The sequence below is a fragment of the Helianthus annuus genome, chromosome 1 (assembly GCF_002127325.2).
Source record: "Helianthus annuus cultivar XRQ/B chromosome 1, HanXRQr2.0-SUNRISE, whole genome shotgun sequence".
Classification (NCBI taxonomy): domain Eukaryota; kingdom Viridiplantae; phylum Streptophyta; class Magnoliopsida; order Asterales; family Asteraceae; genus Helianthus; species Helianthus annuus.
The window spans coordinates 114,183,179-114,207,962 of NC_035433.2; the positions used below are offsets into that span (position 1 = coordinate 114,183,179).

The window sequence follows — 24,784 nt, forward strand, 5'->3', positions numbered from 1 at the left end:
TACATATTAAATGTAAAGTGAATAAAAGACAAATATATATAACACGATGTACCCCAAAAGCTTTAATTATAAACAGGGGAAAAACCATAGAATTACTATTAGGCTGTGAAGAATTGTTCCATGAGATTTACCGCACGAAAAGGAATGATTTTAATCTAAAATAACAACCACCCTAACAAATAAAATTGGGTTCTCCTATTTGGGAACTTAAACTATATAAATTAATTATTCAATAAAAATCAAATCAGTAATTATATTTCTAGAATAATTTAACAATTTTTTGTAAATACCAATTTAGTAGATTATATTATTTTGTAAATGCAAAAAATTAGACAAATTCATTAAATTCATCCAATGATTTTATAATTCAGATTTAATGGTTACCACATATTTTAATTTAGAATAAATAATTTTATAAAGAAATTTATTTGTTTAACAGATTTCAAAATTCCTTTGATTATGAATAATTATCAAAAATTATATAAAACTTCTATTAAAATTCCTATACCTTTATATAACCTATATAAATCAGTAAAAATATTTATAAAACTTATTTGTGTTGATCTTGTATTTTTTTAATTGATTTAAAACATGTATAAACCATAATAAATCCAATTTAAATATAAGAATTCCGAAAGATTATCCAAAACTTCTATATAAATTCCTTAACATTTATATAACGTATATAAATTAGTAGTAAAATATATGGAATTTAATTATGGTTATTTTGCATTTTTAATTGATTTTTAATTAATATAAACATGTATAATTAACAATAAATCCCAATGATATCTAAAAATCCCCAAAATTACACAAAATATACTAGCATGATATATAATAGTATCCTACTTTCAATTTCACCAAAACATAGTCTAACATCAAAAGCCCCAAATTCAATGAACGAAGAACTCTAATTTCAACTAAAATGAAATTCGAATTCATTTGCTCTCTATCACTGAAATTGATAAAGGACTTTTGTAGAGAATGCAAAACCAAGTACAATGGGCTTTGGAATTACCTAGAAATGTTAACTATTGAGGGAGAAATCGCGCTTTGAAGTTACGAGCCCTAGATTGTTCTTCAATTAAATCTGCGATGCACGGTCACTACAAACAAAAAACCATTTAGTTGCACACGCTTTTAATGGCATATAATGTCACACCCCCAAAATCCACATGCGGAACACCACCGCATGGAGGCGTGACTGACCAGGATCCAGCCACTAATCATACTGAGCATTGATTTAATATTAGAAATATTTACTATCCAAAGTAGTTAGCAACTTCGTAGTTTAAGTTCGATGATTAGTTTAACAAAACAGCGGAAGCATAAACCAAAATAGTTTTAAAGATAGTCCTTAGTTCAGATAGTTAAACCCAACACACGGGTTTTGACGAACACTACACATCCCCAAGCAGCAGCTCCTGAGTCACGGGTTACCTGCAAAGCATGCAGTAAGGGGGGTCAACAATAATGCTGAGTGAGTTCACTAGTTGTCCAGTTTTAGTTTACCAAAAACTTAAGTTGTTTAGATAAAGCATTTATAATCACGTTGTGGGGAGCTACCCCATCTGTAAGCTCACTAAACTGTAGATACCGAAACTGTTGACGGAATATTATCGTGCCCCGAGTCAATGTCTATCGTCATTGACCATGTTGCAAGGTCTACTAGTTCACGCCCGATCCCCCCGGTCACGGTGTGAGGTTGTCAAACCTAATAGCGCTATCAACTAATAACCCGTTCGCCCCCGACGATTAATCGGTACTATAAGCAGGGACTTAAAGTGATAGAGTTTCGTTTAGCATGACTAGTGTGATTTATAAATAATATCCAAACGTATCTCCCCCGGAGATAGTAATTACCCATTCTGTTTTCCCCCGGAGTAATGGGTCATAAGTGTTTTCCCAAAGTTTGGTAGTTGGTCCGTGTCCCTCCGCGGGACGCATGCTTTTAGTGTGTGAACTCACCTTGGGTTGCTCGGCAGATTAGGTTACTTGTCAAACACGTTGGTCACCACGTCCTAACATGGTTACCGGTATGGGTCAGGTTTGGTGTACAAGCATTCACGTAAAAACTTACACATAACTAACACGTATCATGCATACAAGTAAACAGTGGGTTATTGGGCCGGCCCTATCATTTACGAAATCAAACAGTAACACATAGTCCAGTCAACAGATAGCCCATATTAACACATTCTGGCCCAATAACCAAAGTAGACAGCCCAGTCGCAACAAGGTGGTCTCGAGTCGCAACCATGAGGTCTCGGCTTGTCACGCTGTGGTTGCGAGTCGCAACCGTCGTAGTCTCGAGTTGTCACGCTGTGATTACGAATCGCAACCGTCGTAGTCTTGAGTCGCAATCGTGTGGTTTCGAGTTGTCACGCTATGGTTGCGAGTCGCAACCGTGTGATCTCGAGTTATCACGCTATGGTTGCGAGTCGCAACTGTGTGGTTGCGAGTCGTAATGTTGTCCCTTTCATGTTCACGTGTTGATTCAGATACATCAGTCCAAGTTGTACTATGCAATCAGGCCCAAATCGAGTAATAGCCAATAAGGTTTCCACTAACACTTTTCCTAATCAGTCTATTAGTAAAAATAGATCAAACCTTGCCCTTTTTGAAATCTTCAACCCACATTCAACAAGTTCATCCTATATTCATAAATTTCTAGGGTTTTCATATCAATCATAACCATAAATTTTGGACCGAAAATCACATATTTCTAACAAGATTATCATGCAAGAACAAAGAAACATACACTTTGTAGCCGAAATCTTATGTTCAACAACATCATTTTGCAAGAAATAATGAAGCATAGTATGGTTAGCCATGAATACTCTTAAACTACCATTATCTAGCCATCTCTAAGCATGTTAGCAAGTATTCATACATAAAAGTTTACACATATAGTCAAACTTCACAAATCATCCTAAAGATCATGCATAATACTACTAATCAAGCATTTTCTAGTTCATTTAACCCACCTAAATCCTATGCACATAATAATAACACTAACCGGTTGTGAAGAAGGAGCCGAAATCAAAGAAAAGGAACCGAGAAGATGGAGTGTCCGAGTGGTGATGAGCTTGTCCGAGATTTCTTGACCGAGATCCAAGCTTGAACCGAAAGAAGAAGAAGAGAATGGGTTGTTGTTTGGGGTTTTCTAGTTGAGAGAGAATAGAAGGAGTGTGTTTGTGTGTTGTGTAACAAATGAAGGAAAGTGGGAAAAGATGGGATTTATATATGCAAGGTTTCGAAGTAGGCTAAGGGGTTTCGGCCCAAACCGGTTACGGCCCACTCGAGACCGAGTGGCCCACTCGCAACCGGGTGGTTGCGAGTCATAGTCTCGACTCACATACATATATATATAATACATACATACAACACCTATAATGCAAAAAGGATCACGTTTTCATTTAATAACATATATGTACACAAAAATATTACAAGGTGTTCGTTCGGAAAAACCTAGAGTGTCACATTATCCCCAAGTTTTAAGAACTTTCGTCCCGAAAGTTAAGGCAGCCACTGTCAAGCTAGAGTGTTTCAGCGGGGTGTCACATATAACTTTTGTGCCATTAATTTAGGTTTTTAATGGCACTTTACGTATGCCATATTTACTTAACAAATTAATCAAAAACCCACCCCATGATCCTCCTATTTATCACCTGCAACACCACCATCATCAACCATCAGTAACACCACCAACACTACCAGGTCACTCTAGAGCCACCACTGTTTACCATCAACATTATTGACACCCTTACTAACCACCATGACTGATCACCAACTATCATAACAAACATCTTTAACAGCCACTACCAACATTGTCAGCAACCAACAATTTCAAACCATCAACCACCACTTCAACTCTTGTCGTACATTACCCCAACCATCCCCACATTGTTAATATTGGAACCACCATGTATAACCCAAAACCATCATCCTTAAACCCACTCGAAACCTCCGTCTCCCCCTTCAACAACATCATCAACCATCACTCTGGGCCACGTCGTGAGTTCCAACGAACTCGCACGAGAGGTATCTGGCTACGTTTGAGGGTTTTGATCTCTCGATCCGTGATCTCAATCGGTTCCTCAGTAAAGTGTAGCTGTTCATCAATAGTGAGTTCCTTGAGAGGAATTATGAGTGTTTCATCTGACAGACACTTCTTTAGATTAGACACGTGAAAGACATTGTGTACTGCACTCAGCTCAGTAGGCAGGTTTAATCTGTAAGCAACCTTACCGATTTTCTCGGTAATTTCGAATGGTCCAACATATCGCGGATTCAGCTTGCCTCGTTTACCGAAACGAACCACACCCTTCCAGGGTGAGACTTTAAGTAGAACCCGGTCCCCGACCTGGAATTCTAGCGGTTTCCTACGCTTATCAGCGTAGCTTTTCTGACGGTCACGAGCTGCCGCCATGCGTTGCCTGATCTGGGCAATCTTTTCCGTTGTGTCTACCACCAGTTCTGGGCCTGTGAGTTGACTGTCACCGACTTCCGCCCAGCAAAGAGGTGATCGGCATTTACGACCGTACAATGCCTCAAAAGGTGCCGCCTGAATGCTAGTGTGGTAGCTGTTATTGTAAGAGAATTCCACCAGCGGTAGATGTTTCTCCCAGTTCTTGCCAAAGTCGATCACACATGCTCTAAGCATGTCTTCCAGGGTTTGGATGGTGCGTTCAGACTGCCCATCCGTTTGTGGGTGATAAGCGGTGCTCATGTCCAAACGTGAGCCAAAGGATTTGTGCATAGCTTGCCACAACTCGGAAGTAAAACGAGCGTCTCGGTCGGAAATAATAGAAGTTGGCACCCCGTGCCTCGAGACTACTTCCTTCAAATAGATTTCTGCCAAGGTAGAAAACTTGTCCGTTTCCTTAATGGCCAGAAAGTGCGCGGACTTGGTCAATCGATCTACTATCACCCAAATAGTGTCATTCCCGCGTTGGGATCTAGGTAGCCCCGTAACAAAATCCATGGAAATTTGCTCCCATTTCCACTTCGGGATTTCGGATTGCTGGAGTAGGCCTGCTGGTTTCTGATACTCAGTCTTGACTCTTGCGCAGGTCAAACATTTGCTAACGTAAGCTGCTATGTGGGCTTTCATGCCAGGCCACCAGTAAGTGGTCCTTAAGTCGTGGTACATCTTATCTGAACCAGGATGTACTGAATAACGGGACTTATGGGCTTCGTCCATCACAAGCTCTCGTAGATCTCCGTAAAGTGGGACCCAAATGCGCCCTGCCACATAGTAGGCGCCGTCTTCTTTTTGCTCTAGTCGTTGTCTCGATCCTCGCAGGGACTCAGCTCTGATGTTTTCCGGTTTCAGAGCTTCAATCTAAGCATTTCGAATCTGGGTAGGGAGGTTAGACTGGATGGTAAGTTGTAACGCTCGCACGCGCTTGGGCGTAGTGTCTTTTCGGCTGAGGGCGTCTGCCACGACATTGGCCTTGCCCGGATGGTACTTGATGGCGCATTCATAATCATTCAGGAGTTCGACCCATCGGCGTTGTCGCATGTTTAATTCCTTTTGCTTGAAGATGTGCTCGAGACTCCTGTGATCGGTGTAAATGGTGCACTTGGTACCGTACAGGTAATGTCTCCATATCTTAAGCGCAAAGATCACCGCTCCTAGTTCCAAGTCGTGCGTAGTGTAGTTCCTTTCGTGCGTCTTAAGTTGTCGAGAGGCGTAAGCAATAACTTTGTCGCGTTGCATTAGCACACAACCGAGCCCATGGATGGATGCATCGCAGTAAACCACGAAGTCGTCAGTGCCTTCAGGTAACGAGAGAATAGGACCACTACAGAGATTATCCTTTAGGTTCTGAAATGCGGTTTCCTGAGCTTCACCCCATTTATAAACCATACCCTTCTGGGTAAGAGCCGTGAGAGGTTGAGCAATCTTTGAGAATCCCATGATAAATCTTCGATAGTACCCTGCTAGTCCCAAGAATTGGCGGACTTCGGTCGGGGTCTTAGGGGTAGGCCAATTCTTTATTGAGTCGATCTTTGCAGGGTCGACGTGGATTCCATCCTGGTTAACCACGTGCCCAAGGAAATGGACTTCTCGAAGCCAGAAGTCGCATTTCGAGAACTTGGCATACAGTTGCTCATCGCGAAGGAGTTTGAGGATAAGGCGTAGGTGCTGTTCATGCTCTTCTTGATTTTTCGAGTAGATCAGGATGTCGTCTATAAACACGATCACAAATTTGTCGAGGTAAGGTTTGCACACTCTGTTCATGAGATCCATGAATACCGCGGGCGCGTTGGTCATTCCAAAGGGCATAACGAGGAATTCATAATGACCATAACGAGTTCTGAATGCAGTTTTGGAGATATCTTCATTACGGACCCTTAGCTGATGATAGCCTGATCGCAGGTCAATCTTAGAGTAGTAGCTCGATCCTTGCAACTGATCGAATAGGTCGTTGATCCGCGGGAGAGGGTAACGATTCTTGATGGTAACCTTGTTCAGCTCACGATAGTCAATGCACATTCGGAACGTGCCATCCTTCTTTTTAACAAAGAGTACCGGTGCTCCCCAGGGTGATGAACTAGGGCGGATAAACCCTTTATCCAATAGTTCCTGTAACTGAGTAGAGAGTTCTTTCAATTCTGCGGGGGCTAGTCGATAAGGCGCACGAGCTATAGGCGCTGCTCCGGGAGCTAGCTCGATTTGAAATTCAACCTGACGGTGGGGAGGGAGTCCAGGTAGTTCTTCAGGAAATACCTCGGGGTAGTCACGCACCACTGGAAAATCTTCAATCCTCTTTTCCTTTTCTTGCGTGTTGGTGACAAGTGCTAAGATAGCGGTGTGCCCTTTTCGTAAACACTTCTGGGCCTTCAAGAATGAGATAACGCCGGAGATTTCTCCACCTTTGCCACCTTGTACAATAAGAGGGTTGCCAGAACGGCGGGGAATACGAACTGCTTTCTCTTGACAGAGGATCTCAGCGCGATGCTTGGATAACCAATCCATACCGATAACGACGTCGAAGCTTCCAAGGGTAACAGGGAAAAGATCGATGCTAAACGTCTGACCAGACAATTCTAGTTTGCAGCCTTTGATAACATGTGAGGCCTCGATGTTTCTACCATTAGCTAACTCGACGATATGATGAGAACTTAGTAACGAAGGCGGACGCTTAAGCTTCTTACTAATACGTAGGGACACATAACTAGCATCGGCTCCAGAATCAAATAATACAGAAACATAACGATCATTGAGTAGGAACTTACCCGCCACGACATTGGGGTCATTCCTTGCTTCTCCAGCTCCAATCACAAAAGCCCTTCCTCTAGCACCATTCCCAGCATTGTTGTTCTGATCGTTGTTTCCAGCTCCCTGATTGTTGTTGCGGTTCTGGTTCAGTTCAGGGCAATTCTTCTTATAGTGCCCCTCAGCTCCACACTGGAAACAACCCTTAGCGTTCCCGTGATGTTGTTGCTGCTGGTTCTGCCCCACGGGACGTGGACTCCTACAGTCCTTGGCCTCGTGCCCCATCTTGTTACATCGCTGACACTGACCTTTCCCACACGGCCCGCTGTGATGTCGATTGCACTTGTTGCACTTGGGGTGGTTACCACGATAGCCACCCTGTTGTTGAGTGCCCTTGTTGTTTTCAGTTTTCCTTTGCTGAGCTGGGGTCTGAGTGGGGTTAGCATCCTTGCTTTGATTTCCTTCCCACTTACGCTTGTTGTCACTAGAAGTTCCGACAGTAGCACTGATCCTTTTGGGCAACCTGCCCTCTTCTACGGCCTGATCAGTAAGTTTGTGAGCAAGTCGAACGATCGGCTGAATGGTAGTGAGGTTGGCTGAAGTTACATGGCTTCGAATTTCTGGAGCCAAACCCTTGACGTACAACTCGATTCTTCGATACATGGGTCGAGACATGTTTGGGCAAAGAGCAGCATAGTCATTGGACAGCTTGGTGTAGGTTTCAATTTCTGACCCAACCATCTTAAGCGCATAGTACTCGTTCTCAAGTTTGTGGATGTCATCCCGGTGACAGTACTCCTCCTTAATCATGTCCTTGAAATCCTCCCACGCAGTAGCATTAGCAGTTTCCAGTCCAAACATCTGAATTTGCGCCTTCCACCAGGAAAGCGCGTTTCCTTCAAGCGTAGCAGTAGCAAACTTCACCCAATTTGCAGGGGGACACTCACAGACGGCAAAGACAGCTTCTACTTTCTCAATCCAATGTAGAAGACCTATGGCACCCTCAGTGCCGTTGAAAGGGAGAGGCTTGCAATCCATGAAAGTTTTGAAAGTACACACGGGTGGTTGCGCAGGTGCATGCTGACCTGTTCGTGAGAAGCGAAGCGTATAGATTCAGGGATAAAAGGCAATGTGGCGGTAGGATCTAAACATCCTAGGGTAACGAGTTTACCTCCAGGGTGAGCTGCGAAAGCTGCAGCCACCGTGTTAAGCAGGTTAGTGAATTGAGCCTGAGTCATGTTGATGTTTCCCCTTCCGCGTCCACTCATTGTCTTCATAACCAGAAAACACAGTATGAGTGTGATGTTGTAACGTAGCGAGAATGAGATAGAAAAGAGAGGTGTATCTATCTAATTTAGGCACACTTAGTATGTATAGTAAAACAGGAAACATAAGGTAAGCAAACAAGTAAACACTGGTCCGAGCTATGAGGTCAAAAGTGTTGAGCCTTGCACTTGGAGTGTAGTGTCGTCGCGAGTCACAGGTTATAGTCTGGTTTTTCCAAAAAGATTTTCCCCTTTTTAAAACCAAGTTCACTATAACCAATGGCTCTGATACCAATCTGTCACACCCCCAAAATCCACATGCGGAACACCACCGCATGGAGGCGTGACTGACCAGGATCCAGCCACTAATCATACTGAGCATTGATTTAATATTAGAAATATTTACTATCCAAAGTAGTTAGCAACTTCGCAGTTTAAGTTCGATGATTAGTTTAACAAAACAGCGGAAGCATAAACCAAAATAGTTTTAAAGATAGTCCTTAGTTCAGATAGTTAAACCCAACACACGGGTTTTGACGAACACTACACATCCCCAAGCAGCAGCTCCTGAGTCACGGGTTACCTGCAAAGCATGCAGTAAGGGGGGTCAACAATAATGCTGAGTGAGTTCACTAGTTGTCCAGTTTTAGTTTACCAAAAACTTAAGTTGTTTAGATAAAGCATTTATAATCACGTTGTGGGGAGCTACCCCATCTGTAAGCTCACTAAACTGTAGATACCGAAACTGTTGACGGAATATTATCGTGCCCCGAGTCAATGTCTATCGTCATTGACCATGTTGCAAGGTCTACTAGTTCACGCCCGATCCCCCCGGTCACGGTGTGAGGTTGTCAAACCTAATAGCGCTATCAACTAATAACCCGTTCGCCCCCGGCGATTAATCGGTACTATAAGCAGGGACTTAAAGTGATAGAGTTTCGTTTAGCATGGCTAGTGTGATTTATAAATAATATCCAAACGTATCTCCCCCGGAGATAGTAATTACCCATTCTGTTTTCCCCCGGAGTAATGGGTCATAAGTGTTTTCCCAAAGTTTGGTAGTTGGTCCGTGTCCCTCCGCGGGACGCATGCTTTTAGTGTGTGAACTCACCTTGGGTTGCTCGGCAGATTAGGTTACTTGTCAAACACGTTGGTCACCACGTCCTAACATGGTTACCGGTATGGGTCAGGTTTGGTGTACAAGCATTCACGTAAAAACTTACACATAACTAACACGTATCATGCATACAAGTAAACAGTGGGTTATTGGGCCGGCCCTATCATTTACGAAATCAAACAGTAACACATAGTCCAGTCAACAGATAGCCCATATTAACACATTCTGGCCCAATAACCAAAGTGGACAGCCCAGTCGCAACAAGGTGGTCTCGAGTAGCAACCATGAGGTCTCGGCTTGTCACGCTGTGGTTGCGAGTCGCAACCGTCGTAGTCTCGAGTTGTCACGCTGTGATTACGAGTCGCAACCGTCGTAGTCTCGAGTCGCAATCGTGTGGTTTCGAGTTGTCACGCTATGGTTGCGAGTCGCAACCGTGTGATCTCGAGTTATCACGCTATGGTTGCGAGTCGCAACTGTGTGGTTGCGAGTCGTAATGCTGTCCCTTTCATGTTCACGTGTTGATTCAGATACATCAGTCCAAGTTGTACTATGCAATCAGGCCCAAATCGAGTAATAGCCAATAAGGTTTCCACTAACACTTTTCCTAATCAGTCTATTAGTAAAAATAGATCAAACCTTGCCCTTTTTGAAATCTTCAACCCACATTCAACAAGTTCATCCTATATTCATAAATTTCTAGGGTTTTCATATCAATCATAACCATAAATTTTGGACCAAAAATCACATATTTCTAACAAGATTATCATGCAAGAACAAAGAAACATACACTTTGTAGCCGAAATCTTATGTTCAACAACATCATTTTGCAAGAAATAATGAAGCATAGTATGGTTAGCCATGAATACTCTTAAACTACCATTATCTAGCCATCTCTAAGCATGTTAGCAAGTATTCATACATAAAAGTTTACACATATAGTCAAACTTCACAAATCATCCTAAAGATCATGCATAATACTACTAATCAAGCATTTTCTAGTTCATTTAACCCACCTAAATCCTATGCACATAATAATAACACTAACCGGTTGTGAAGAAGGAGCCGAAATCAAAGAAAAGGAACCGAGAAGATGGAGTGTCCGAGTGGTGATGAGCTTGTCCGAGATTTCTTGACCGAGATCCAAGCTTGAACCGAAAGAAGAAGAAGAGAATGGGTTGTTGTTTGGGGTTTTCTAGTTGAGAGAGAATAGAAGGAGTGTGTTTGTGTGTTGTGTAACAAATGAAGGAAAGTGGGAAAAGATGGGATTTATATATGCAAGGTTTCGAAGTAGGCTAAGGGGTTTCGGCCCAAACCGGTTACGGCCCACTCGAGACCGAGTGGCCCACTCGCAACCGGGTGGTTGCGAGTCATAGTCTCGACTCACATACATATATATATAATACATACATACAACACCTATAATGCAAAAAGGATCACGTTTTCATTTAATAACATATATGTACACAAAAATATTACAAGGTGTTCGTTCGGAAAAACCTAGAGTGTCACATTATCCCCAAGTTTTAAGAACTTTCGTCCCGAAAGTTAAGGCAGCCACTGTCAAGCTAGAGTGTTTCAGCGGGGTGTCACATATAACTTTTGTGCCATTAATTTAGGTTTTTAATGGCACTTTACGTATGCCATATTTACTTAACAAATTAATCAAAAACCCACCCCATGATCCTCCTATTTATCACCTGCAACACCACCATCATCAACCATCAGTAACACCACCAACACTACCAGGTCACTCTAGAGCCACCACTGTTTACCATCAACATTATTGACACCCTTACTAACCACCATGACTGATCACCAACTATCATAACAAACATCTTTAACAGCCACTACCAACATTGTCAGCAACCAACAATTTCAAACCATCAACCACCACTTCAACTCTTGTCGTACATTACCCCAACCATCCCCACATTGTTAATATTGGAACCACCATGTATAACCCAAAACCATCATCCTTAAACCCACTCGAAACCTCCGTCTCCCCCTTCAACAACATCATCAACCATCACTGTGACCATGATGATGGTTACTAAACACCTCCACAACCATTTTTCCAAGACTTAGTGGCGGACCCATGATTATTTTTCTAATGGAGTCCATTTTTTCGGTATTCAAAATTTTCATAAAAAAACATTAAAATTTTCGGGTCAGTCCTCGTTGGGGTCAGGTCAGAGCTAGGTTTGAATTAGGTTTAAAAAAACAGAAAAACAGGGTATACAAGGATTGAACCTATGACCTCTTGTTGGTAAAGAGCAGAGGTTTACCACTACACCAGCTTTTTTTTCTATGGTGTCCACCTAATTGTATTTATGGGTCCTTATAAAATTTAATATACCGAATCTACTACTTTAAAAAAAACATTAGGGTCCGGGGACCCCGACCCGTTCAATGTAGGTCCGCCCCTGCCAACACCCTCGGAGTTCTTGTCCAAAACACACCTGGAATCCCGTCGGAAGTAATCCAGGCCGCTGTACTCTACTTTGCACCGCTGCAACCATCATCAAAACATCATCTGCAACCTCAAACTCATCACTCTAACCATCATCAAATCATCACTATCTTCAAGACTCGTGTCGCTGTGAACCACTGTATCGACCGTCATCTTCGAAAACATCACTATCGATGACCACTAGCAGTCTCTCTGTTCCGATGACCTTCACCACCGGAGACTGCCATCTTCGTCATAGCGGCAGCGACATGGAACTACTTGATGTCTTGTTGTTTTGATCTTCGACATAGCGGCAGCGACAGGGAACTACTTGATGTCTTGTGGTTTTGGTCGGAATATATCTAGTTCCGAGTTTGTCTTGGTTGGAAATTCGTGATGATGTAATCGTCGCAGCGGTACAGTTGAGTCAACGATGACCTGCAACTTCATCTTGGATTTGGGTGTTAGATCCCGGTATTTTGAAGTTCAAAACGAGAAGAGGGGGTGGTAGTACCATGGGTGTGATGTGCCGATGACATTTATCCAAATGAGCGCGTTAAAGATTTTCTATTCTTCAGTTTGATAACCTCCGATCTCCCATCGGCGTAAGAGATTCAACGGAGAAGAAGGGGGTGTTTGGCATTCCTTTTTACTTCTGACTTCTCAAAAGGAATAAGTAAGAAATTCTTACTTCTCAATTTCTCATTTTTAAAGGCATAGAAACTTTTAAGAAGTTAATAAGTTAAAATTAGCTCCAAAAGTCCTTTCCAAAAGGAATCCCAAACACCCACGAAGATGGAGGGGGTGTGGTGGGGTGATAGGTTTATTTATTTTAATATAACGGTGGGGCCCACAATAAATTTAATCTATTAATCAAATTTTTTATATGTTATATTTGTTATTCTTATTTAAAATAAGGGCAATTTAGTAATTTTCTACAAATTTAACTGAGCAAACTAACTACCATCCATTAAGGGGACTATTCGAGTAACAAGTAAGGCAACCACAGGGATCAAACATGCTATTTTGAAAAGGTGGTGACTAAACCACATGGACCATCCGGACAATTAACTCATTTTTTTTGTGAATCACAAAATCACTACGGATCACTGTGTTGGTGATTGATAAACACACAAACACCTATTGATTAGGTGTTTGAGTGATGAAAGCAAGAAAACCAGAGTAGAAAGTGAAGAATCTTGATGATGTGTGTGAATCAACCAATGTTGATTTGGAATCACATAATGTTTATCACAAATCAAAAGCCTGGATATACAGATTTGATGCACAAATCACGAGAACAATCTAGAGAATACACAATAAACACACACTTAGTCCCAGAAACTTCAAATGGCTAGGATGGTGTGTGTGTGTGTATATATATATATATCGAGGAAGGTTAACATACATTACAGCTTAACGTACATCACGTACGACAGGTAATCACGCACGTTCATTTTAAAATCACGCACATTATAACTCAAAAATCCAAAATCACGCATTTTGAAACACAATAATCACACATGTTGAAAACATTAATCACGCATGTTATAGAACAAATTATGCATGTTGTTGTACGTGAAGTACGTTAAGCCGTAATGTACGATATACTTTTTCTTTATATATATATATATATAGAGGAAGGTTAACGTACATTACGGCTTAACGTACATCACGTACGACAGGTAATTACGCACGTTCATTTTAAAATCACGCACGTTATAACTCAAAAATCCAAAATCACGCATGTTGAAACACAATAATCATGCATACTGAAAACATTAATCACGCATTTTATATAACAAATCACGCACGTTGAGGAAAATTCTTGTAGGATCCACTGAGTTGTACATAGTTCAGCCGGAGTAGTCTTAAGTTGCGCATCTCACAAAAAGCAAGTGTCTCATAGTCGCCCTTTGTTTTACAAGATGAGGAATGCATTCCTGAAACCCAACCAAATAACCACCAAAGAACTGAGAGCAGCAGTATGTAAACCCATTTCAAGGATGGAAATGATCCAAGTCTAAACTTTTGCATTTTGGCACTACTTGATTCTTTCGATGTCTCACTCTCAAATGTTCTCATGTCAAGGGAAAGTCCTCGAATTATTGTTGTTCCCTACGAATAAAAGAAATAACAAACTGAAGAATGTATGTGTATATACATAATACAAAATAATTAAAGCGCACATAATAGGCATACTTGGTTACCTGTCTATTTTGCAACATGTCAACACACTCATCATGCTGCCATAATATCGTGCGCTTCCGTGGCTTCTTAGGTGATTCTTGACGGGCTATATCTCTCCCCATGTCTTGCAAAAGTTGATGCATCATCAAATTATCAGATGATCCTACAGTGAGAAGGCATCATCTACTGATGAGAACCTTGATCCCAGATGGTTTGCAATTGCATATGCCACATGCTTTCAATATGTCTTCTGTGAACTTTCTATCTTCTCCAACAAATAAACAAGCAATGTGTTTAAACAGTTCCTTGTCTTTTTCTGATGGCAAAGCATCAAAACTTATTTTCAGGACTTTTTTAAAATCTGGACTAATTTCTTTCCCTAGTGATTCTAAGATATCCTCCCATGTAGCGTCTTCACTACGCAAAGAACAGCCCAAAACTTTAAGAGCCAATGGATGCCCTTGACAATATTCAACGACCTTTATTGACTGCTTTTTGTTACCTTCATTGGGTTCATTGCATCCAAAGGCATGCCAACTTAAAAGCTGAAGAGATTCCTCATCATCTAAGCCTTGCAGCCAGTGCTTCATATGCTTTGGTGGATCCTGTGTTTCAAAAACCAAATGTGGTAGGGTTGTAGAAGGTAGTGACTTGGGGAGACTTCAGAAGCAGAGAGATCCCCACCAATGATGTGCTTCCATGACTTGTAATAACCCAATGGATCCTCTTTCTGCTTTCCACCACCACCACCATCATCATCATCATACACGGGGCTAATACCATACTCCCTTACATTTGCATATTCTGGTCCTTCACCACCATACCTAAGACCTGACAAACTCATATAATGTTTTACACTAAAGTCAATGCGAACTTTATCACCATCTTCAAACTCATTTTTCCCAAACATCCAATGGCTTAACCATACTACCGCTTTATCACCAAATCCAAACGCGCTATTATATGGAAAAAGATACATCATAGGCTGGTATGTCCAGGAGGACTTCTTTGTGAGATTCGTTATTTTGATTCTTGAAGGACCAACTTCCTTGCCTGAAATCGTATGCACAATGCACACATTTAGCCCTTTAATCTTACCTTTTTCAGGAGATGATTGCAAGGTAAATAATGACCCACTGCTTCTATGTGTGAACCACTTTGGAACCTCTTGCCCTTGAACATATGTGCTGAATATTCCATGTTCATAAAGCATCTGAGTGTCACATCAAAGTTTTATTAGCTTTTAAATGCATATTAAAAGGTGAAATATAAAGATATATAAAGAGACATCCACCTGTGCTGGAAGTATCCTTTGTTCCAAATAGTACAATCCCATATCATTGGCCTTCGACAACCAGCAGGGGTTCAAATATGCTATATTAATCCAACCCAAACTGCATAATACCTCTTCATCAATTTCTGATAAAGCTTGTATTTTGAATACGTGCTGAATCTCAGTCAGGTTAAAACTTGTCTGATAAAAAACTCTAGGTACAGCTGACTTTTCTGGATGAAATTTTATTTTCTCCAATGAGTTGCAAAAGTATACATCCAACCGCTTTAATTGGATTGGAGCACACAAGACTGTTTTCAGCTTCCAACACCAAGTAAAACTGAGTGTCTCCAGCCTACTAAGGCTTCTCACACAATCGGGCATGGAATCCATTGGATTTCCATCCAAAAACAAATTCTTCAACATTGGAAGGTTACTAAAATCCATAGGAAATGATTCATTATACAAATTACAATGTTTAAGAGACAACGTTACTAGTGATCTTGGTAAAGAATTCGCAAAGGACTCGGGAGTTCTTGGTACCACGGTAGAGGAAGAAGACCCATGAGACTTCATGTTAACACTGTCAGCTGGAAATTCACCAAGATTTGAACAACCATCTATTAGAAGATGAGTAAGGTTCTTTAACTTTCGTATGCTTCTTGGAAGTTCCTTCAACTTATTGCATTTACTAAGGTCAATGACTTCAAGTTTTTGACAGTAATTACCAATTGACTCACAGACCTCAAGTAGACTTGTACATCTTGTGAGTGTCAACCTTTCAAGTAGAGGGAGCCCAGAGAAGTGACCCACTCTAAGAAGCTCATGACAACTACTCAGATTAAGAAACTTCAGTGACCTCAGCAGCTGTTAAATTAACATATAAACAAAATTAAGATGCATGTTAGTGTTGCAAAGATACTTAAACAAGATAACTAGAAGCTTGATATTTTAGTACCTTGGGCTTCTTCCAAAGCTGTTGTAGTTTGCTATTAGACAAGTCAAGAGCTACCAAATTCTCCATTTCTAAGTCTGAAGGAATATAACTCAAAGGGAATCCATGCATGCATAACCATCTTATACCATGAGGAAAATTCTTGTAGGATCCACTGAGTTGTACATAGTTCAGTTGGAGTAGTTTTAAATTACGCATTTCACTTAAAGCAAGTGTCTCAAAGTCACCTTTTGTTTTACGAGATGAGGAACACATTCCCGAAACCCAACCAAATAACCACCAAAGACAACTGAATGATGGATATGATCTAAATCCAAACATTTGCATATTGGCACTACTTGGTTCTTTCCATATTTCATTCTCAAATGTTCTCATGTCAAGGGCCAGTCCTTGAGTTGTTGTTGTTCCCTAAGAAATAACAAATAGTTAACAATGTTGTCTATACATGATACAAATTAATCAAAGTACACAGAAAAGGTATACATGATTACCTGTCTATTTTGCAACACATCCAAACACTCCTCATGGTGCCATAATATACTACGCTTCCATGGCTTCTTCAGTGATTCTTGATGAACTATATCTTTCCCCATGTCTTGAAGAAGTTGATGCATTGTCAGTTTATCAGATGATTCTAAAGTGAGAAGACATCTGTTGATAAGAACCTTTATCCCAGATGATTTGCCTATATCACAAGCTTTTAGTATGTCTTCAGTGAACTTTCTATCTTCGCCAACGAATAAACAAGCAATGTATTTAAACAGTTCCTTGTCTTTTTCAGATGGCAAAGTATCATAACTAATTTTCAGGACCTTTTTAATATCTGGATTAATTTCTTTCCCCAGTGATTCTAAGATATCCTCCCATGTAGCGTCTTCACGACGGAAAGAACTGCCCAAAACTTTAAGAGCCAATGGATGCCCTTGGCAATATTTAGCAACCTTTATTGATTGCTTATTGCCACCTTTGTTGGGTTCATTGCATCCAAAGGCATGCCTACTTAAAAGCTGAAGAGATTCCTCATCATCTAAGCCTTGCAGGCAGTGCTTCATATGCTTTGGTGGAACTTGCGTTTGAAACAGCCTACATTTTTCTGTTAACGATTCGTTCTTAGATGTTATTATGATTTTGCTTCCCGGATGAAGACCTTTTGTCCCAATTAACACATCCAACTGCTCAAACTTATTTATTCCATCAAGAACAAGAAGAATTCTTTTTCTTAAAAGCGATTTCTCAATCTTCAAGGTTCCCGCATTAACATTGTCGATGTCCATCCAACTTCTTGCTTGAATATCTTTAAGGAGCTGTTTTTGTAAATCAAGCAATCCATTTGGCTGTGTACACCTCCTTTCGATATCTTCAAGAAAGCAGCTTCTTTCAAAGTCGAGATAGTGCAACTGAAAGACATAGTTTGCTAAATATGTCTTTCCGATCCCAGCCATTCCCCATATTGTGAGAATTTTAGTGCTTTGTTGGGATCTGTCTTTCAAGAATGAAGTGATCATTCCTATCGAAGACTCCATTCCAATTATATGTGGGATTTCACTCCTTTTGTATAGATCTAATCTGCTACTTATCTCTTTAACAATTCCTTCAATAAGTATTGTCTCTCGCCTGGAACCGATTCCAATCACAACAAGAAGTTACAAGTAAAGTGATTAATATAAACTCATCATAGCATAATCAAACAATTCATGAGTATTTAGATATTTTCTAATCACAATTTGAACATGGAAAGGCATTTTCACAGGCTCTTTGATTCGGAAAAAAAAAACAACTCTCAAAATCTAGGGTTCCATCTCAGAAGCAATGAAATTACCTGTCATTGGCTTCCTCCCCTTTCATATCAGCAACTTCTGTTAGGGCTTTCTTCCATTTCTCTATCTTGTGAGCCCATTCACTTCTTTTCTCTGAATTTAACTCTGTTTCCATCCTCTGTTTATGCTCTGCCATTGCATCTCCAAAACTGTTTCGTTGCTTCCTGACATCTGAAGGCTTAACATGATAGAAGATCGGAAAAACAATATGTCCGGAGGTCCTTCTCTGCTCCATGATGAGTGCCAGTTCATCCAGGCACCAGGTTGAAGAAGCATAATTCTTGGACAGCACGATAATAGAAGCCCTAGATGACTTGATTGCCTTCTCCAATTCCGGTTTTAGAAAGTCTCCGATCTGGATCTCTGCATCATCGAAGAAGGTGTCGATGGTGGCTTCACGCAGTGCTTTGAGAAGATGATCGGTGAAACTATGGCGAGTATCCTCACCTCTAAAGCTTAAAAATACATCATAATCGTAAGTTGATAAGGTAGTTGAAGAAGAAGATTGTTCTGTAATTTCAGTAAGAACCACCATTGTGAGTAAAGAAAATAGAGTGTGAAGTAAATGGTTGGTTTTGGTTATGAAATGATCGGAGATGAAGTTGACTCCCTGGCGTCGAAGTCATAGTCATCTTTTATATTATTCATTGGAAACTTTCCCTTCTATTTTATACAACAGCCCCTTGAAAATATCATTTATATTTATATCTTGCTCTTAAAGTCGTTGATGCATTTGTGTCAACACTAATTTCACCGTCATGTCTACGGACGGGTAGGTTACCAGGTTTTCCCAAGAATTGGTGGTGGATTCGGGTTACTCTTGGAGTACTCCGTTTGTCCAGTGAGTGCCTCGAAAGTGCTCAAGATTGAGCTTATTGGCCGTTAAAAAAAAAAAAATTTGTGGCAATCATTTTCACATAATACCTATCAAGTTATGGATTTTTTAGCTAAAAAGTGTTGACCATGATACCCACTATTCGTTGAATATATATTTATATTCGTTTCATATTGTAGATGACGAAATGAATTTAAATGAATACTTAGGGTCTATTAGGCCAGGGGTTGGCTTAACGCCACTTCGCCACATCAGCGATTTTAGCGCATTGGGGCGCTATGGACCACACCGCGGTGATTAGGGGGGTATAGCCCTTCCGTCAGCATGCTAACGAGCAAAAAGGGGTGTGTGCAGGTGGGGTCCACCTCTTTTCAACCAATAAAATCCTTTCTTATTTTGATTTTATTTAATAGGAGGCTTTAAACCATTGCATACAAGTTAAAGATAGTGACTTTAAAGCCCCCATATGACGTGGCGCTACGTAAATCTGACGTTATACCACACCCTCAAACCTTATATTTAGGGTCTATTATTTTAGTAGTTGGTAATTTGGGATTTATTGTTAAATATATGGGCAAAGTGACATTTGGACAATTGGTCTTTAAATTTTTGTTGACATTACAGATAAAGTAATATACATGTTCGTTTTGTCTAAGTGTTAAGAGTTTGGGCCAATTTTAAATGGTTGTTGCATGTTATATGTTGGTCTTTTGGCTGGTTGTTAGGTGTTTGGTCATTTTTTTATATATATGTTTTTTTTCTTTTAAATCAGGAACAACGAGTTTCATAAATTAAAAAAGTTTTAGACTTTTTATGAATCTGTATTAATACTTATTAATATGGTTGATGGTGGCAAAGTGGATATCGTGAGAAGCTTTGGGGCTAAGTTTTGTGATAGTGAAATTCTCATTCAAAAGAACATTTAGAGTTCTTAGAGTTCTCGTGTAAACATCTGAAATTTGGAATATGCTACTTATTACACAATGTTCTAACATCTGGAACATTCTGGAATATGTTTCGGATTGAACTTTTATTTATTGAAGTTATAATGTTATGATCTACATTTACAGTTTTATTGAATTTTATTTTATATTTTATATTGTAAATAATGTAATTTAATAACATAAAATTTTGGTCACAAAAGGTTTTTTATCCCACTCCTCATTCATGTTGCACGGGCCTAAACGGCTGCTCACTGACGTTCGTCGTTAAGTGTGAGTATACTGGTCATAGTAACTTCTTGATTCATCATAAGTGTCACGTGTGGTGTGAGCACTCTGCCTCTGTGGTGACGGCGATCTGTGGTATTGTTGTCTATTCGTGCGCTCTTGCTGAGGTGACTCATAGTTTAACTGCCTAGGCATCGGTGCCGCCAACGGATTGTGTTGCGTTTGAACTTGAGTTGGGCCTTGTTGCGCACACAGTTGTGCATGAATGGCATTTAAAGTTGCTTGACTTTTTGCGAACCATGAGGCAGGAGTCTCCCCCTCTTGTAATAGTGATGTCAATGGCGTTGAAGGTCCAACACCCAGATTTGTTGGGGTCATGGTTTGGGCGGTACGAGTACCTCTTGCGCATATCCCCCCAACTTCGGTGTATTCCCGTTCGGCGTGCTCGTCAAAAGGGTGGCTTTGGACGTGCACGTTGTCCGCCGCCTGGCCCGTTTGAGAGGTGAAACCAAGAGGAGAGAACGGAATGTCTTGATTTGCCTTGAGATCATATGCAATGGCTCAGAAAGAAGATGAAAATGTGATTGTAAAAATCAATGGGCGCCAATGAAGAAACACTAAGTTAATCTGAAGGTTAACTAGTTTGTGTCTCGTCCAAATAAGGTTAATCTTCCTTCTTCCTCGGTAGCTTGTTGTAATGATCTTGCAAAACAATCACAACACCGTGAAGCTCGTTACAACGAGGAGAATAGAGGGTTTTACTAGAATAAGAACTTGTTTTGAGGATAAAAGTGTGTGTATTAAGTGAGAGAGCAAGAAAGCGATCCCTAAACCTGGAGATGACGTTCTCTATTTATAGTCGAGGAGTGTTGTGAAGGAGATGGGTCGATGGGCCTTGGGCTAGACGCCGACAACAAGGAATATCCTTTTTACATCTTGGAGCATGATCGTTAGTTTTTGCAGGCAAAATGATAGTTGGCGCACGTTGAATGGATCCACGTGGCCTGGTAGTTGCCCTTGTTGTCTGGTGTGTCATCAGCAGCTTAGTGGAGATCATGGAGAAGTGGTCGGCGCACGATGATTGGTGACACGTATCTGTCCTTGTTTACTTCTTGTCCCCTGCACGATTTGTTTCTCGTGCAACATCACTAGACACGGTCTGTCGTGCGCTTATTGGCCATTTGTTCTAACAATCGTACTGTTCGTACTATCCAACCTTGTCTTGCTGGCGCTTCTTGGGCTTGCGCTAGTTCCTTTTGCAAAACGAACTAAGTTTTGGAATTTGTTTATTCTGGGTATCTGTAACACCCCAATCGCATAATATACAACAACACGCGACGGAAACATTGAGGAGTCACGTTACAAATTGTTTCACAACACATGGTACATAAAGTTTTGTTTTATTGTGATAACTGATTACATTGTCTTGTGGGATGCAAATAATATACAACAATTGTCTTGTAGGTTTTAAAGTCACTAAGGCCCAAGTCCGCCCTATGTGAAGCATGCTCAAAGTCAACATAAGCTCCTGAAACATATGTGAAAATAAAACGTCAGCATAAAAATGCCTATGAGTAACATAGGCTTTGTGGTGAAGATTCATGGCTTGGAATGTTAAAAGAAATGTTTAACAAAAAGTAGCCACGAACCTTTATAAAAATATTTTCTTTTATCTATATATCTATATACTATATATAAGCATTTCCCATGGGTAAAAATGTAATTTCACTTCAATTTTTTAAGACGCCATGAAGTTCCATTATTTTCAACACCGCTCCCAAATTTGCCCCTCATTTAACAAGGTTCAATGAATTCTTCAGTTTCTTAATCATGGAGCAATGTCATAATGAAATTGAAGTCAGTTGGGTTGCATCACCTCTTCCGAATTCCCCTTCTACAACCACAAAAGGTTCTTTAAAGTCACTGTTCACCCTTTCACTAACCCTAGATCCTTTTCGTTTCAAATCAAAGATAGGGTAAGGTTTTTGGTTCAGGCTTGGGGATAGCGTCGCCACTACATAAGCATCCGCCTCCAACTTCAAATAGGAAATCGACTATCATTAGGTCAGGTTAACAACAAATGCTATCACAGATTCAATTTCTTTATTCTGCAGTTGCTTGGATACGAATAGGTGAAACAGTAAGTGGTTATGATTGATTTTGTGTTTCTCTAGGGTTTTTAGTTTTCGTCATATATAGTCTTTTTGTTTTAAGTTCGATTAGGTCTGATCTTTCATCACCATCCCAGTCGTAAATCTATCTTTTCTTGATTTAATTTGAACTTCAGTGGATCTGCATAAACCAGGTTTGAATTTGTATAACTTCACTTTCTGCAACGCTTTTGTTTCACCATTACGATTTTCTATAATTAAATTTCTCTTTTTTTGCTTGGTGGTTATTCGTAGATGAGATTGAAGTTGAAGAGGACTAGAGGGAAGAGCCTGGTGGCAAAGAAGTGGGTCCTTCAGATTGTGATGATGGCGAAGAAGTTGGTCTGTAGATCGTTATTTTTGTAATGTTAATCTTAATTATCTAATCCGTAGTTATATATTATGAAACCTACTCATAATATCGATTCAAAAGGCGTTTGGGATAAATATCTCGATTCTTTTATGATATTGAGCCTGAATTTGTTGATTCAAATTTCCAAATGTTTATGTGCAGCCGCATGGATGATCCATTCATAATTTTCCAATAAATAACAGATCCATTCATAATCTTCCATAGTATATACAGTTTTACATATTAATCTTCCGTGGTATTTTAAACCTCCTCAGGATCTGTAAATGTGGGAAACTCTGCTTAGCTAGCCAAAAAAGAAGACATTAATGGATTACTTGTGGGTGGTGCTTCATTAAAGGTATTACTATCTTATCTTCTTCTTTTTTAGTTCGTAGCCTAACGGTTCATGTTTATTGTATGAACTATGAACACATTATAGTAAAATAATAGCTTCTAAAACAGTGGGAATATGCTAGGAAGGATGTGGCTTCTCATCCTGTTTACTCTTAATTTGACCATTTCTTAATAATATTTAACGCATTCCCTATTAAAATTACAAAACATTTAATAATAGTACTAATGTTAACCTAAACCTTTGAGTTAAAACAATCTAAGAAATTACCTGCATGCTTCATCTGGCCCGAGCCAGGTACTGAGTTTGAGGTCATGGGTCCAAATCTCGCTGTGAACTATGAAGTTGGTTATTGATACAGTTGCCGCTCTAAAAAATAGACGTGGTTATTGATACAATTGATCTTGTATAATGATTTTGACCCGTTAGAGATAAACCCATAACCTAATTTGACCTTGGTTTTAAAAGTAAGAGGCGCAAAAAAGCGACGAGGTCTAAAACCAAGGCGCAAAGCGCAAATGCGTCAGGCTTTTCGTACCCGAGGCGCAAAGTGATTATATATTTTTTATATATATTCCATAGGTGTTTAGCATCCCTTATTTAAAAAATAGCTATAAATAAGGTTTATATATGATTTATCTAAAAGTACAGGCCAAAAAACCTATCGTACAACAGTTTGATGCATAAAAACAACCTATATGCATGAAGCGTACGCCTAAGACCAGTAAAACCCTCAAAAATTGCATCTTTTAGGAGTTTTTTGTAAAAAAGCGTGCTAAGGCTTGCACCTTGATGTGCGTCGTGCCTAGGTGGCAGCGCGCCTCAGGTGCGATTTTTAAAACCTAGAAACTGACCCATTCAATCATATTCTCTGCAGGCTTAAAGTCGCTCTGACTTCGACGAAGTCTATTAACGATTGGAGCTCGCTAGAAATTCAGTTTCCTGTTCTTAGAGATGTAAGTTTACTATAAGACCCATCATTGTTTAATAATCGAGTACACATTAAGCACAATTCATTGATCTTAAGTTAACGCGTAATAATAATATTACTACTGGAAAGATTTTTCGGGCAACTTATTATTCAAACTTTATAAAATGGATAAAAAGTTTTTATCGATCAACCTGACCCGCCCCGATTTGACCGAAACACAACTTGTATGACATGTCCACCTGGTTCAGGTTGTTCCTCACATCACAGATACCATTCAAGATTGGATTGAACGAGTAGCAGCTATACATTAAATGAATGTTTTTTTCTTATTAAATAGTTATACTTTTGCGGGTTTTTTTTTTCTCTTAACTTTTTTGGTGCAGCGATGTGTGTGTATTCCGGTTTATTCATGAGGTTTGCGTGGATGGTGCAGCCTCGTAACTATCTACTTCTAGCATGTCATGCCTCAAATGAAACAGTTCAGTTGTATCAGCTTTCACGTTTTGCAAAGCATCAAGGGTAAGCTGCTTTTGATGTAAAAATGCCTTTCAATTCTCTTATTGTTATATTTATTACTTTTTTAATGTTTTTGTTTACTGCTGTGAGAAAAAAAGCCATAATTTAGTATTCCCATTAAATTACTCATGCATTTTTTATTTCTGTTTTACCGAAGGTATTTACTTATGCATTTTTGTTTTCTC

At 40.0% G+C, this 24,784-nt stretch overlaps 1 protein-coding gene and 1 long non-coding RNA gene across 3 annotated transcripts; one reads left to right on the forward strand and one right to left on the reverse strand.

Moving 5' to 3' along the window:
- Positions 1-14,756: 14,756 nt before the first annotated feature.
- On the reverse strand, positions 14,757-18,989 carry LOC110875061 (disease resistance protein RPV1). 2 transcript variants are annotated; one of them, XM_035990735.1, is made up of 6 exons: positions 18,297-18,830; positions 16,969-18,091; positions 16,481-16,885; positions 15,544-16,389; positions 15,099-15,462; positions 14,757-15,044 (listed from the first exon to the last, which is right to left on the reverse strand). In XM_035990735.1, the coding sequence occupies exons 1-6, from the start codon at positions 18,827-18,829 to the stop codon at positions 14,836-14,838; spliced, it is 3,480 nt and encodes a 1,159-aa protein (XP_035846628.1). In that variant the 5' UTR covers position 18,830; the 3' UTR covers positions 14,757-14,835. The 2 variants fall into 2 exon arrangements, with proteins under 2 accessions (XP_035846628.1, XP_021979004.1); XM_022123312.2 differs by having other exon boundaries at positions 14,757-15,462; positions 18,297-18,989.
- A 3,522-nt stretch (positions 18,990-22,511) lies between these two features.
- Positions 22,512-23,159, forward strand: LOC110938938. Its single transcript, XR_002591837.2, has 3 exons — positions 22,512-22,603; positions 22,704-22,790; positions 23,076-23,159. It is a non-coding gene; the product is annotated as an uncharacterized LOC110938938 (long non-coding RNA).
- The last annotated feature ends 1,625 nt before the right edge of the window (positions 23,160-24,784 follow it).